Source organism: Cynoglossus semilaevis, chromosome 2, assembly GCF_000523025.1.
Source record: "Cynoglossus semilaevis isolate Cse_v1.0 chromosome 2, Cse_v1.0, whole genome shotgun sequence".
Classification (NCBI taxonomy): domain Eukaryota; kingdom Metazoa; phylum Chordata; class Actinopteri; order Pleuronectiformes; family Cynoglossidae; genus Cynoglossus; species Cynoglossus semilaevis.
The window spans coordinates 10,567,174-10,582,733 of NC_024308.1; the positions used below are offsets into that span (position 1 = coordinate 10,567,174).

Below are 15,560 nucleotides of genomic sequence, written 5' to 3' on the forward strand. Positions count from 1 at the left end.
GCAGCACCTGTGACATCATCACCGCTAAATGCTAATTATTAAAGCTAACCTGAATCTGGCTTAGTTCAAACTGGAGATTAATGAAACCATGGATACTTTGATCCTGACTTTGATCTGACATCAATCCAAGCATTCACACTGCCACACGTATATCTACACTATATATATGGGTGAACGGCTGAGTGAACGGCTGAGTGAACGACTGAGTGAACGGCTGCGTAAAGAGCTGAGTGAACGAGTGAGTGACCGGCTGCGTGAAGAGCTGAGTGAACGATTGAGTAAACAACTGAGTGCTGACAGCAGAGCCACAAACTCCTCTGTTTTCAGGTCAAACTGCTCCTGTTAGTCCTGTTCCACACACACACACCCTAACACATACACACAGACACAGTGATCTACTTCCTTCATTAGAATGACTGGAATGTTCCGCCTCAGGCAACAACACTGTCACAGACGTAAAGACAGACTTGGATGTTGAAGTTCTTCAAGCCCTGTTCTGAAGTTTATCTGTGAGAACAAAGGTTCTGTCTGGATGACCAGTGATGGTTCCACAGTCACCACCTGTCACAACCTGCTGATCCACCACAGTCACAGTCAGACAGGGACAGTGGACACGGCCTGTAGACTCCGCCTCCTACAGTAAGACAGGAGCTGGCAGCAGAAACAACAACAATCATCATGTCATTATCTAAAGAACAAACTGCTGACAAGGAGGAGGAGGACACAGGACCTAGAACACTGAGAACTGGGCCATGTTCTGTCCTCAGCACTGAATTGGTCTAACCACAGGCCAGGTCAAAACATACAGGTTTAACTAACCTCATCTGACAGTCATAACCTGAAACCCACCACTGCAGCTCCCCACACCAAAGCTCATAGAGAAAATCAGTGATTTTAGTTCACACCAAAGTCACCTGACAAAATTAGTGATTTTAGTTCACACCAAAGTCCACTGAGATGATCAGTGAGTTTAGTTCAGACAATGAGCTAAATCAATGAGTTATGTTATAAGTTATGAGGATTTTTTTTCTCAGAGCAGGTAAGAGTGGTTTAGAAGGACAAGGTCAGACGGAGAAGGAGACAGGAATTTAGAAGGAAGGACAAGAACATGCAAGAACAGTGAGTTCAGGGTCAACTGCTAAAACAATTAGGATCAATTGATTAATAGGAACATCAATAATGACGCAGTCACATGACCTGTGCCCTGACTGACACCAGAGCAGGTTTTCAGATCAAGCCAGTTTTATATTTTCAAGTCAAAAACACATTTATCCCAATGTAAAAAAAAAAAAGGAAAAATAAAAAATCATCATCAATCATTGGACATGAGAGAGGAAGCTGTCAATGTCCACATCCAGGCTGGAGGGACAGACAGACAGAGAAGACAGAAAGGCAAAAGAACAGAAGAAATACTCAAATCTATGAAATACTGAACCTGACCTCTGACCTCTGGATGTTGGTGCATGAAAGTCAAGAGAAGGTGTGTGTGTATTCAGTTGGACGTACAGTCACGCCTGTCTTCCGTCTGTCTGTTACATATGACTCATGTCTGTTTTCTCCTCCATAGCAGAGTAGCGTCTGTAGATAAGCTGGTCCCTGATGTCACACTGCCCCCTGTCGGTCATCTCCTCCACTCACTGTCAGTGTCTCTTCCCTCTGCAGGATCAACTCCCTGTTCCAGGAAACAGAGGCGGTGATGCTGCAGCTCACGACTCTTCCCGGCAGTCACTGGGACCAGTCACCAGATGGAACGCACCACCAGCCGGAGTCAGTTGATTGGCTGTCTGTGGACCAATCAGAGAGCAGCTGAGTGGAGAAGAAGAAGAGAGCGATTTAACCATCACCCATGTGACAGACACGAAGAAGCTAAACGTTAGCTAATTGTTCAGTGTCAAAAAGATAACTGTTATCTTGTACAGTGTAAATAGTTCAAATGTAACCACAGATCAGGTCAGCTAAAGGTTAGCTGGAATGAGCCCAGATACATAAAAGTTAGCTCCTATGACAGTCGTTGGTCCTTGAAGTCACAGCTTTTGTAGTCCACATTAAAAGTAAACCATAATAAGCAGATGGCCCCGCCCCTTTGTTTGCATCAACATCTATAGCAAATGTGTCAAACTCAAGGCCCGGGTGCCAAATATGTCATCTTTAGTGGCACGTGGGAGCTTAAAAATCATTTAATAAGGTCCATGCAGCAGAGTTTCTTAACCTGATAAATTAAAAGTTTTTTGAATAAATAATAATCAGTTGCAGAAACATGTATTAGTCTATTATGAAGTAGTTACATGTATACAGTCTTCTATGTCCGACTGGCCATCCAAGGGGAACTGTACTGCTGATGTGGCCCCCAGTGAAAATGAGTTTGACACCCCTGGTCTATACTATAGTTACAGTATACATACTATAGTATATACACTGTAGTAAATATACTATAGTATAAATCAGCTGACTCCAGGTTAGATAACAGTTTAGCTAATGCTAACTTTAAACATTTTCCAGGTTCACATTAGTCATATATTTTCTCACAATAGTGGAAATCAAACCAATTTAAGCTCCATGATGCTATCACTGGCTAGCTCTTTCGTTATACAAGGAGTGACCGGTACAACATCCATTTCCGTTCAATGCAACAGCAGATGAACTATTATTTCTTAGTGTTAACAGCTAGTTAGTGTCACGTTAGCAGCTGCTGCCACTGCTAACAATTGGCAGCTACTGGAAACAATTTGTGCTAGCAGCAGTGTTAAACGTTAGCACCACAGCAGCTGCTGGTTTTCATTAAACGTTGTGTTTTGTTATTTTTAAACTGAAAACGTTTTAAACTAACGTTGTGGCTCCTCCACCGTTTTCTCTAAGTCCTCTAGGGGGAGCCACAGATCAGCTGTGTGAATCATGTAGACGATGATCTGCCCCTCCCCTGTCTCCCTCTCCTCTCTCGCCTCTCTCTCTCGGTGTTCGTCTTCATCATCATCAGCTCTGCTCACAGTCATGAGGTAAGACCGCATTTTTACTTTTATTTTTATTTTTCTCTTTATGTTTCATGTTTTCTTGGTTTCTTGATTTCCTGACTCCGTCCTGACTAGGTCTCACGGTTCGGTTTCGGTCCACGGGGGTACGGTTCTGCTGCTGAGCTGCGCAGCCGAAGACAATAAAATAGATCAGGTCTAAATTGAACCGGTTCGTGTGGTTCTGTAGAATCAGAACCAGGTTCTGTTCAGAGTCCGGAGAGTCAGTAGGAAAAGGAGTAGGAGATATGGAGGCTGAGTGTGAAGGAAGGAGGACAAAGATGGAGGATGATTTAGGATTGGATGGGTGTGGATGGATGGATGGATGGATGGATGGATGCATGGCTGGATGGATGGATGGATGAAGGATAGATGGAGGATGGATGTATGGAGGATGGATGATGACGTCTTGAAGCTGAGAAGAATAAAAAATGTGATTTCACTGAAGTAAAAACAGGATTTAGTGAAAACCTTTGAGTGAGAACGGAGGACCTGACACACACACACACACACACACACACATATATATACCACATATATAAACATATATAAACATATGTAAACACAGCAGCAGTAACATTAACAGGGCAATATATCTGTAGAGTTTCTTCTTCGTCTGTATATCAGCCTGTCAACATCGTATAAATACCTTTCTGCTTTAGCGTGTTAGCATCGTGTGAACAATGACTTACTGTGTGAACGTAGGCAGCGATGACCCACAATTCCTTGGGGCAGAAGCAGGTGAAGCCACACACACACTGTGATTACTGATGACGCAGTGAGTTTCTTCATCTCTCACCTAAAAACTGCCCCGTCATCACCATCATCGTCATGGAGGTCATGGAGGTCACCCAGTGTGTGTGTAGTCTCCAGGTTCCTCCAAAGTCCAAAAACAGGCAGGTTAGAGATTAGGTCAATTGTCATTCTTAATTGACCTTGGTGTAAATGTGAGTGTGAATAATGATTCACTGGAGAACCCTGACCTGGCGACCCCCAGATCCCCCCTCTCCTATTAGCCTCAGGAGGTCACTTATCAGGTCACCCTGTCGCCCCCTGCTGTCTGGTTCCTCTCCATAGCCCTGCATCTTTTTAAGGTTAATTTTGAACCAGAATGAGAGGCAGATATGATGTCACACCTGGGGCTCTGTTCTAGACAGCAAGGGGCGCTATCTAAACTAAAAACCAGGTTAACTTTAACCATGGGATGGTTACCGCAGTAACAGACGCTCCCAGAGGATGCTGGGAGCAGTGGTGGGTGGGGGTGGGGCTGTGTTCAGATAAATATATAAAGAGGCGTGTCCATGTGTTGGTGGGTGTCATCACATCACAGAGAAGACAGCAGAGGATGATGGGTGTTGGAGGAAGTGAAGGTTTCAGTGGCAGAACAGATAGAACAATGTAATAGAACAGAACAAAGAACAGAGAAGAACCTGACACACCGTTACTGTTGTTGTTGTTGTTGTTGTTCTAACAGTTCACCACAGTAACAACACATTATCTCTATTATAATAATATAAATATGTAATAATACATATTTTAATATACATAAACATATGTGTACACATAAATGTTTATGTATATTGAAATATTTATAAATATATTTATAAATATACATTGTACACCCATAAATAAATACATATAATTAACAGTTAAATGTATGTATAAATATAAACAGTTATGATTCGATATACAGTGTGTGTATATTTATACATGTATAGTGTATACTGTATTTACAGATATGATGATGATGATGATGGTCTCTCGCTCTCTCTCTCTCTCCTTCATATTGGGGTCACACTTATCGTTTCCATGGCGACACCACTGTTAGTGCTGTTGCCTTGATGTGTTTTTCACAAGAGGGGGGAGGGGGGATTGAGCATGCCTCAACATTTGCTTACCCAGCATGCTCAGCTGCCACTGCAGTGTGTCCAGTTACTTAGACTGTGGACCCTGAACTGGACCTGATCCAGAGTCTGGTGTCACGTTCCAGGACAGAGCTGAGTCAAAATGATGAAGATGGCAACCACTTTCAGATCCTTTTACATTGTTTTGTCCTGTTATTTCCTTGGTCAGTGAACACACCACGGACCGTCCTGACCCACTTTACTTCCTCCTATTTTGTGTTTGTTTGTTTTTGCAGGGAGCGCTGCACAACATAAACATGGCCAACACTGTGGCTTCCTATGACCAGCTGGCCCACCAGGTGGAAGCGCTCCGGAAGGAGAATTCCCACCTGAGGAGGGAGCTGGAGGACAACTCCAACCATCTGTCCAAACTGGAGACAGAGACGACGGGGGTGAAGGTGAGCTGTTAGATCACCGGACGTTAAGAGGGCGGGGTTTGGCAACAGTGTTAAAAAAATGCCTCCTGCTGATGTCCTACAGGAGGCGCTGAAGCAGCTGCAGGGTAAACTGGATCAGGAGGCAGGAACCCTGGTGTCTTCTGGGAGGAGCGACGTTCTGCTCCAGCTCAAAGGTCAGCATCTCCTAGCTCTTCCCAGTGTTAGAAGGGAAGGTTTGATTAATGACCTGGTCCTGGACCAGTGGTGCAGAAGAACCACCGACTCTGAGTCAGTGACCTATTTAATCTGGATTAGCTGCAGCAGACGAGAGTCTGACATCACTGATGATGTCAGAGGTCAAGACATGATGTCATCACTCCATATCATCTCCAGAATGATTGATGTGATGATTGATGTGATGAACTTTAGGTCCACTTACTGAAAGGATCACAGATATGACCTGTTGATGGTTTCCACTGGTGTTCACTGGTTTCCACTGTTTTTTTCGCAGAGCTCCACATGGATCTGACCAACTACTACGAGCTCAAACATCAACCCCACAACCTGAGGCTATTGGCAGGAGCGGGGCTCAACATTGGAGGGGCGGAGCGGGAAGATTCCTTGGCTCCTCCCCACACCTCCTGCTCAGCCTCCTCCTCCTCCATGGCCCCCATTAGAGCTGCATCGTGTCAGAGTTCGTCATCGCTGAGTGACGCCATCATGATGTCACATCACTTCCTGGATGGAGCTCCACCCAAAACAGCCGTGATCAGTGGAGCTGACGGACGAATGAGTGACCACCATCTGGAAGAGTTGTACAAGGAGAGGTGGGAGGGTCTTAACTATGACATCATCAGTTCACTGTAGTAAACACAGAATTTTACATTTTATTAAATGAGTTTCATCCTCATCACCTTCATCTTCATCATCATGGAACTCTCAAAGTAACTGTTGTGTGTGTGAGCAGGAACCTCCTGTTGGGCGAGCTAGATCGTGAGGAGAGAGAACGCTGCTGGTACTTTAGCCAGCTGGAGGCGCTATCACAGAAACTGTCCCAACTGCCACGCATAGACACAGTGAGAGAATACACACACACACACACACACCTACTAGTCACTTGAAAAAAAAATGAGGTAAATATAGTGCCCTCTAGTGCAGGCTTGGGCAAACCTTTTTGAACCGCAGGCCAACATTTCATGAGGTGACAGGTCTGGAGCAGATAGATGACATGTAATGGTCATAGAGGGTAAAATGCTTAAATGCTATAAGCCTTTTCTACGCCATCTATTGGAGAAATGTGGGCATTGCAGGGAAAATGCAAACAGGTATAATGATAATAGAAATTAATAACATAATTTGGACAAGTTTGATGGGCTTGATTAAAAAGCCAAACAGGCCGCATTCAGCCCCCGGGCCGTAGTTTGCTCATGCCTTCTCCAGTGTTAGGATTTGAAAGTTGGACAAATAAAAATGACATTTAAAAAAAAATTTAAACATTTAAAAAAGTTCAGATTCTGCAGTCTTTAGGCATGGATGATCCTAAATACCGCCCCCTACAGCCTGACCCCGGTCCTGTCTCAGTTCTCTCTGCAGATGGACCTGATCCGACAGCAGCTGGAGTTTGAGGCTCAGCAGCTTCGCTCCATGATGGAGGAACGATTTGGGACGAGCGAGGAGATGGTTAACAGAAACCAGGTGAGAGAGGCGGTGTGATGATGTCATCAAGTTGGTTTACTCTGTAATGTGACGGCAGAAACGCTGTGAAAGATACAACACAACTGACCTGTGTGACCTGTGTGTTCAGATGCGTGTTGGTCGTCTTGAGCAGCTGGAGAAGGAGCTGCAGGAGGTCCGAGGGAATCAGGAGACTGAGTTACAGGTGAGACATGGTGAAAACACACATCTTTCACATAAACCAGTGACTTGTTTCATTAGCTTTATTATTTTTAACCTGTTCCTGTGGTCAGTATTTGTTTCCATGGTCAGTATTTGTTCCTGTGATCAGTATTTACAGTAGAACACGGATACTTAACGGTTAGCCTGTTAGCAGTTAGCTTGATGTCTGTGTCACGATGGTGACATCAGAACAGAACAGTTCTGGTCCAGTCTCAGTTCTTCGTTTCTGATTCTGGTTTCTGATTTCTCACTGCTCTTTAAAACCAAGAGTTGTGTCAGTTCTACGACCCCCCCTACCCTGGTTCTTCAGAGGGGTTTTAGTACCATGTCTGAATTCTGAGCCGAGGTCCTGACCTCCTTGGCTCACTGCAGCAGTCTCTCCCAGCCCAGTTCCACCTGGCACAGTGTAACAGAGCCATTGTAGGCCCAAACCCAGAACCCCGGGTAAAGAGGCTGACTGAAGGTGGCACTGAAGGTGTGAATGTGGACCATGTGGTCCTGGGAGATGCAATAGAAGGACAGAGTCCCAGCATACCAGTTTAGGTAGAGTCCCACCCTGTGGCTGAAGGGTGTGGGTGAGGAGGACTTGAACCTCCTGCTGTTGTGGCAGGGGGTGTAGACCCCCTCTGAGCACTCCAGACTCCAGGACACTGGGTTCTGTCCCAGAAGACACTTGTCCACGTCCCCATTTCTGCACAGACTGTTGTAGGCCACACCAACATCTGCTCCACCTATCCACTCCACTTCCCAGTAGACAGAGTCCAGAAGACCCTCTCTGCAGAGGACCTGAGGACAGTGCCTGAAGCGGTCCAGGTGGTCTGAGCGCCGATTCTCGGTCCAGAACCGGGTAGCGGTCCTGTTTCCGTCGGTCAGCAGGAGCTCGGAGTTTGCCGTGCTGGGGTCCAGGGTTAAATAACAGGCAACTGGTGAATGTAGAAAAGGAGCAGGGACACAGGTTCTTTAATGTTCCGTTAGCCGTTAGCTCATGTTGATGTTTTTTAGCCTGTTCTGCAATACTTTTCACTACTTACTACTACTGTCTTGTACCGTCGTTTTGGCCGCTGTGCTGTTTGTAGGATACATTTAAGTTGTCGTTTGGTAACCTTTAACTGTCTTTGAGGTAATGGTTAACATTTTTAACTAGCCTCCTGGTTATAGTTATAGTACTCATCCGCCATTTTACGGTCGTCTGTGACTGTTGGAAGATCTCTAACCTCAAATGTAGTTTTAAAGTAGGCATCTGGACTCACCTCAAGTAAGTTGAAGACGTTTCAAATCTCAGCCAAGAGGCTTCATCAGGTGGATGAGAAGATGGATGAGAGGATGGATGAGAGGATGGATGAGAGGATGGATGTGAAGCGTCTTCACATTACTTGAGGCAAGTCCAGTTTCCCACTTTAAAACTGCCTTTGAGATTATTATGATGATCTGGATGACTAAGAATATCCACAAATTTGAAGAGCTCTCTTAACTTTTATATTTTAGCTAAGGTTATTTTTTGGCTTTTCTTTGGATGTGCTCTACCTACGATGCAACTCTTCGCAAACGAGGCCTGAGTGTTTATTAGAAACTCACTGCTGCCTTAGAAAAAATAAAAATAAAAAATAAAAAAACATGAAGAAAAAAACATGAAGAACATGTGATCTTACAGTTCTTCAGGGACCACGGATCTCCCTCCACCACTCCACATCCTCCTTCTCCCACCATCTGCTTCCTGTTGGACCAAAAGCTCAACAACTTCAGTGGAGAACTGAACAATAAAACACAGGTTACTCAGTGTTAGTCTGACCTCAGTCTCACCTCAGATCCTGGTCCCTGGACTCCTCTCTGAGACCAAAGACTCTGAGCTCTGAAAAAAGATGACGTTCCAGTGGTTGGTCCTCCCTGGTGGTCTGCTGGCAGCCATCTTCAACTTCACCTTCACATCTGTCACCAGCTACAGAAGAACTGACTTAATACCTGGACCAGAACCTCAGGCTCAGTTGAAGAACCTAGAGTAAAAAGACCTGACCTAGAATTTGAGGATAAAACTAAAACATGGCCAAACAAGTGAACCTGGACTTGACCCTGCATCCAGATCATCCTGCACATGAACAGTAGTCCTGATCTAAATCTAAACCTGAGCCTCAACATAAACCTGGACCTACACCAGAAACTGGATCATGATTCAGCTACTGGTGCCAGTGAACGTACCAGCGTCAGCCTGAGACGGCCACATGGTCTCCTCTCTGTGATTGGCTGAGGTCTCCGCTGTTTCCTCAGTTGCCCGTCTCTCCTCTGGTCCATCCAGACTTTGGTCCCCTGTCCCACCACAAACCTGGGTCTGGTTCTCAGCCTGGTGTGAAGGCATGTTCTGCTTGTCCTCTGGTGTCTCCAGTGACCTCTGTTGTCCCCTGAACACCTTCATCAATGTGTCCTCTGCTCTTTCTGATGACTTTGCTCCTGCATCCTGTTCCTCTTTGTCCTTGTTCAGGCCTGTTCTGAAGACGTGGTCCTTGTGGAGACTGGGAGGTCTGTAGGACTTCTCCTTAGACTGACTGACTTCAGGCTCGTTGGTCTTCATATCTCTGCTGAAGGTGTTTCTCAGGTCCTCTCTGAGCTGGTTCAGGTCTTCCTGGAGGAGACTGAGTGAGCTGACGCTTACACTTTTGTCCGGCCTTTTTTTGTCCTTCAGGAGTTTGAGGACTTCATCAGTGACCTGACTCAGGTCTCCTTTAAGAAGACTCAGTGGACTGGTCCTCCTCAGCTCTTTATTGTGTTGTTGGACAAGTCCTCCACTGTCCTCCTCTGGAGGTTTCTGTGACAGGCTCATCTGTTGTGTTAGCACCAGTTAGCATTAGTTATTGAACATAGGTTAACACAAGTTAGCAGCAGGTACACAAAGGTTAGCATCAGTGACTAAATGTCAGTTAAGTATGAGTTTTTACCAGCCTGTGAATACAAGTTAGCACCTGTTAGCATCATTTAAAAAACATAAATTGGCTTTAGTCTTTTAAATGTTCCTCACTTCGATTTGTCATTTTCTTTAGCTTGTGTTAGCCTATGGTAAAGGTTTAGCTTCTAGAAATAGTTGGAATACTTTCTTTAATCTATTTTAAATTGTCATCATTAGTCTGAAGAGGAGTTAGACTTTGTTGTAAGCATGTGAACAGTTGTTTTGAATGTTTTCAAAGGTTGAGGTGTTAGCTGAGGTTATTCAAGTCTTAACACCGAAGTACAGGTTCAGACCTGGTCACAGTAAATCTGGTTCCTTCTCTTACCTGAGTTTGAGTCAAAATCCTGCAAAAGTCTGGTCCTTTCTGCAGTCTGGGTTGGGATTTCTTTGATTCTCACCCTGCTCCTAGTGTTGGTCCGGATTTGTGTCTGTCGTCAGTCTTTACGTCTTTCTGGTTGGACCTGTTTGTCTCCATGTTTGTGTCTGACTGCTGGTTGGCTGGTTTGTTTTTTTAATGGAAAATGCTTGGACACTTTTAGTTCTGGTCTAGTTTCAGTCTGTGGTCCAGTCACATCAGGACTGGGAGACTGTAGAAGCCACAGCATCTGTGAACAGACTAACACGACAACAGGCTAACATGACAACAGTTAAACACAACAACAGGCTAACACAACAACAGGCTAACACAACAACAGGCTAGCAGAACAACAGGCCAAAAAGACACGGCTCAGCTTTGAATCTGACTGCAAATTTCTTAATCAGTTTGTTTCCTTTTTCTTAATGGTTTGTGTTGGTTTTAACGATCAGCGGGTTAGTTTTAGTAAAAATACATAAATAAAATACACTATTAACAATAATTGAAATAAAATGATAGCTTATTTATGATTTTACATCCTTCCTCCTCCAGACAGGACCAGAACATGGACCATGAAGTTTCAAGTATTAAAGTAATTTAATCAAAAGTGAATTAATTGAATTACTTTTCAGAGAAAAACACATTGTCTGTGTCTGAGACACTGCATCAGTGCTTCGCTGTCGGCCATTTTGTTTTTCATGCGTCAGTTCCATGGATTTTAATGGAGGTTTAGATCAGAGCTACACACAGAGGGAGGGGTTGCCATGGTAACAGAGGGAGGAAAGCTCGAGTGCAACTCTTAGAAGATTCAGGCTGAATGTAAATGAAGCTGTGTGTGATTTCTCCCTCCTCCTCAGCTGTGTGGAGCAGAGAAGCCACCTGCTGGAGACCCAGAGAACAACATGTCCTCATCTTTAGCTGCAGCAGGAAGTGAAGCTACAGGAGACGCAGGAAACAAGGTGGCCACCACAGATACACACACACCTCCCTACCACCCCTTACTTTATTTACCTCCACTTTTTTGCCAGTACAGTAAAATAATCCCCCTGCTTACCACCAGTGGGGACTAAAGCAGGAGAAGTGGTATAAGCACCCCTAGGGTGCGCTTTCCTCAACTGAAATCTAAGTAGTGGTTTAAGCAGCGCCCCCTTGTCTCAGAGGAGTACTTTCATGGTCTTGGGTCTCTTGATGTCCTCAGGTGGACCTGGTCTTCTGGCTGCTTTCTATGCTGGCCAACAGAGACAAAGAGGAGATGTCCAAAACCCTGCTGGCTCTGTCCAGCTCTCAGGACAGTTGCATCGCTATGAGGAAGTCAGGCTGCGTCCCACTGCTGGTTCAGATCTTACATGAATCTCCTGCTGGAGGAGATACTGAAGGTCAAGGAGTGGCGCCAGGGTGCTGCAGCCGAGAGGCTAAATCCAGAGCCAGCGCCGCCCTGCACAACATTATCTACTCCCAGCAGGACGAGGGTCAGGGTCGCAGGGAGATGAGGGTCTTGCATCTGCTTGAGCAGATAAGGACCTACTGCGACAGCGGCTGGGACTGGATGGAGAGCCATGCCAGGAGGCCCTCAACTGAGGGAACCAGGGGCACAGGTACACGCAACACATGTTAGCCTAGTAGCTCATTTTAGCTTCATTAAGACGAGCTGTATCAGCGTCTAATGATAGCCTACTTTTACTGTTCCTATTTCCGTATCTCACCTTTAGACTAGTTTCTAACATTTTACCTGTTGATAACTGGTTATTTGCTCTTTTCTTTTAAACATTTTTTTGGAGTCTCAGCCTGATATCACTTCCTGTCTCCATCGCAGACATTCCTGAACCCGTAGATCCTCAAATCTGTCAATCAGTGTGTGCCGTTATGAAGCTGTCATTTGAGGAAGAGTTCCGACGTGCGATGAATGAACTGGGTCTGTGGAAACACTGGTACTGTTGTCTCCTTAGATCAAGGAATCAGTTGTGGTCTTTGTTTCCTGACTTTTTTTGGTGTGCTGTTCCTCAGGTGGCCTGCAGGTGGTGGCTGACCTGATCCACCTTGACCAAGACATGTATGGAACTCAAAATGACCCCATTAACATGGCACTGAGACGCTACGCTGGGATGGCTCTGACCAATCTTACCTACGGAGATGTTGTCAACAAGGTGGGCTACCCAAGTGCTAACTTTTAGATACTATTTTAATCCAAGCAGCTTGTGAAAATCCTTTCATGTGTTTCCTTGCAACAGTGATCATGTGATCATGTGATCAACAGTGGTCAAGATCAAGTCTTAACCACTGCCTCACCCCCGGTTCCTTCCTTTTGGCTGCAATGTTTAGAGACTTTTTTCCTCCTACAGGCAACTCTGTGCTCCAAGAAGAACTGCCTCCAGGCTTTGGTGGCTCAGCTAGCATCAGACAGTGAGGAGCTCCATCAGGTGGTGTCCAGCATCTTGAGGAACCTGTCGTGGAGAGCTGACATCAGCAGTAAGAGGGTCCTGCGAAACATCGGCTGCGTTTCTGCACTGATGACCTGCGCCCTGCAGGCCACCAAGGCCAGTGGAACAAACCTTTCTTCCAAAACAAACTAAACAACTTATGTCCGTAATTTTTCATGTGACCTGTTTTTTTGGTTGACCTGGTTCTGCAGGAATCTACCCTGAAGAGTCTCCTCAGTGCTCTGTGGAACCTGTCCGCTCACAGCATCGATAACAAGGCGGACATATGCTCTGTGGACGGCGCCCTGGGCTTCCTGGTCAGCACGCTGACGTACCGGTGCCAGACAAACTCTCTTGCCATCATTGAGAGTGGAGGCGGGATTCTCCGAAACGTGTCAAGTCTGGTGGCGACACGTGAGGACTACAGGTCGGTTCCTGAGACTCAGCACATAACAGATCACCAGCAGAATATTCAGTCAGGACATTAAGTTAGCCTGTGCCCATAGAAGCCAAGTTCAGGTCAGGGCAGGTTTTAAGGCTACAAGGATAAAAATCCCTGAGAACCTTCACAGAAAAGTCTGTGTTGTTGTCTAACTTTTCTGTTGTGTTTACATTTCCTTTTCAGGAAAATCCTTCGAGACCACAACTGCCTCCAGACTCTGCTGCAGCACCTCCGGTCACACAGCCTCACCATTGTAAGCAATGCCTGTGGAACCCTATGGAACCTCTCCGCCAGGAGTCCCAAAGACCAGGAGCTATTGTGGGACCTGGGAGCAGTAAGCATGCTGCGAAACCTTATTCATTCAAAGCACAAGATGATAGCTATGGGCAGTGCTGCAGCTCTACGGAACCTCCTCACTAATCGACCACTAAAGTATAAAGACACTGCCGTCGTGTCCCCTGGCTCCTGCATGCCCTCACTCTACATGAGAAAACAAAAGGCTTTGGAGGCGGAGCTGGATGCCAAGCATCTGTCCGAGACCTTTGACACCCTTGAGAGACACAGCCCCAAGCACTTGACACTTAACAAGTCCCTGCGGCACATTGAAAGTCTGGCCAAGGACTACGCTTCTGATTCTGGTTGTTTTGATGATGATGAAGCTCCTAACGTCTCCAGCAGTCTGGACACTGGTAGCTTCTCCATGCTTTCCATGTTTCTAACAAATTCAAACTTTGTTCACAACCAGCCTCGTAAGAGAGACAGTGAACCAGAGAGAGACGTAGAACCAAATCTTGAGATGGAGAGGAAACATGTACCATCTGATGATGTAGTATCTGCTGCTGCGGAAAAGCTAGCCAAAAAGATTACCAACACGGTAGCCAAGATTGACAGGTTGGTAGAGGACATCACCATGCACACATCTTCTGAAGACAGTCTGAGCCTCAGCTCTGAGGACCACCTGGCAGATTGGCCCTACAGTCTGAATGAACTCAATGAAGGCCGCGCCTCCTCCTGCTCTCCCTGCCACCTCTCTGATACAAGCAGCCTTACCCCCAGGGAACGGCTCAGCCGAGCCCACGCCCTATTACGCCTAAAAAATGCCCACACAAGTGTGTCAACAGACAGTCTCAACAGTGGCAGCACCAGCGACGGCTACTGCGGCAGCAAGGACCAGGTGAGAATGGCTCCAAAGAACCTAATCACACAACGGCAGCGACCCAATCAGCTGGATCTAAACATGGCTCATCAACAACACCTGGATGTAGAAGCTGAGGGCTCCGTTGAGAGAACCCAGCAGGACATTCCAGAGAGGGACTGTGTGGACAACAGACATGTTAATGTGATGGAACAGAGCAGCGCAGTGAAAAAACAGGAACAACCTGTGCAAACGCCAGTCAGTGCATCCACGAAAGTATCCTCTGATGTTAGCATGACCTCCATCAAGTTGTCTCCATCCTATCAGCAGGTCCCGCTCATCCAGAGTGTGGCCAAGTTTGGTGTGGCCAAGTCAGGTATAAATGTCCAGGCTGCCCAAGCAATGAGGCGACAGGCTTGGGTCCCCAACGTCATAACTGGTGGGAGTATTACAAAATTTTCACCGATGGCATCCACAAGAAGCCCTGCCATTGGCACCATGGAGACAGTCCAGAAGTATTCTGTGGAGAACACACCCATCTGCTTCTCCCGCTGCAGTTCTCTGTCTTCCCTGTCCTCCGGGGATGGAGCTTTGGACGAACAGAGTGAAAACGAACTGGAGAGCGATTCGTCTGTAGAAATCATTGAAGTGGAGGACAGTGACACCTATCATAGAGATGAGGAGGATGAAACCCTGGAGGATCTCAGTGACAGCCACCTTTTAAAGACAGACTCCAAAAGCTTCCCAGGTAAAGAGATGGCGCCCGTTGAAATCCCCCATTCCGCAAGAAAGGAAAAGGTTTTTCTTCGAGCCGCTTCCCCAGCCATGCACGAAGACAGATCCCCATCCAGTTCTTCTGAGAATTACGTTCATGACACACCCCTGGTAATGAGCCGCTGTAGTTCCGTCAGTTCTCTGGATAGTTTTGAGTCTCCATCGATTGCTAGCTCTATCCAAAGTGATCCCTGTAGTGAGATGATTGATGGAACAATAAGTCCCAGTGATCTTCCCGACAGTCCAGGACAAACAATGCCCCCCAGCCGGAGTAAAACTCCATGTTGTGTGGAGTCTACTGGACAGGAACCACCGACAGC

General features: G+C 46.1%; 2 protein-coding genes across 3 annotated transcripts in view; one reads left to right on the forward strand and one right to left on the reverse strand.

The window, feature by feature from the left end:
• The first annotated feature begins 2,686 nt into the window (after positions 1-2,686).
• Positions 2,687-15,560, forward strand: part of apc2 (APC regulator of WNT signaling pathway 2) — an 18,352-nt gene continuing 5,478 nt past the window's right edge. Inside the window, exons 1-14 of the mRNA XM_008337099.3 lie at positions 2,687-2,993; positions 5,146-5,307; positions 5,390-5,480; positions 5,798-6,113; positions 6,254-6,362; positions 6,868-6,981; positions 7,091-7,165; positions 11,330-11,431; positions 11,671-12,067; positions 12,286-12,384; positions 12,477-12,616; positions 12,812-13,006; positions 13,102-13,316; positions 13,515-15,560. Of these exons, the coding sequence (XP_008335321.1) occupies positions 5,167-5,307; positions 5,390-5,480; positions 5,798-6,113; positions 6,254-6,362; positions 6,868-6,981; positions 7,091-7,165; positions 11,330-11,431; positions 11,671-12,067; positions 12,286-12,384; positions 12,477-12,616; positions 12,812-13,006; positions 13,102-13,316; positions 13,515-15,560 (4,040 nt within the window). The 5' untranslated portion in view covers positions 2,687-2,993; positions 5,146-5,166. The remainder of the gene's footprint in view (positions 2,994-5,145; positions 5,308-5,389; positions 5,481-5,797; positions 6,114-6,253; positions 6,363-6,867; positions 6,982-7,090; positions 7,166-11,329; positions 11,432-11,670; positions 12,068-12,285; positions 12,385-12,476; positions 12,617-12,811; positions 13,007-13,101; positions 13,317-13,514) is intronic.
• The window catches only part of LOC107990141 (tripartite motif-containing protein 16-like protein), a 12,725-nt gene continuing 4,336 nt past the window's right edge, over positions 7,172-15,560 (reverse strand). Inside the window, exons 2-6 of one of the 2 annotated variants that reach the window (XM_017042235.2) lie at positions 10,443-10,733; positions 9,376-9,994; positions 8,983-9,118; positions 8,832-8,896; positions 7,202-8,105 (exon numbers count right to left, since the gene is read on the reverse strand). In XM_017042235.2, the coding sequence (XP_016897724.1) occupies positions 7,546-8,105; positions 8,832-8,896; positions 8,983-9,118; positions 9,376-9,994 (1,380 nt within the window). In that variant the 5' untranslated portion in view covers positions 10,443-10,733 and the 3' untranslated portion in view covers positions 7,202-7,545. Of the gene's footprint in view, positions 8,106-8,831; positions 8,897-8,982; positions 9,119-9,375; positions 10,401-10,442; positions 10,734-15,560 lie in introns of those variants that run through there. The other variant, XM_017042239.2, reaches the window with a different exon arrangement.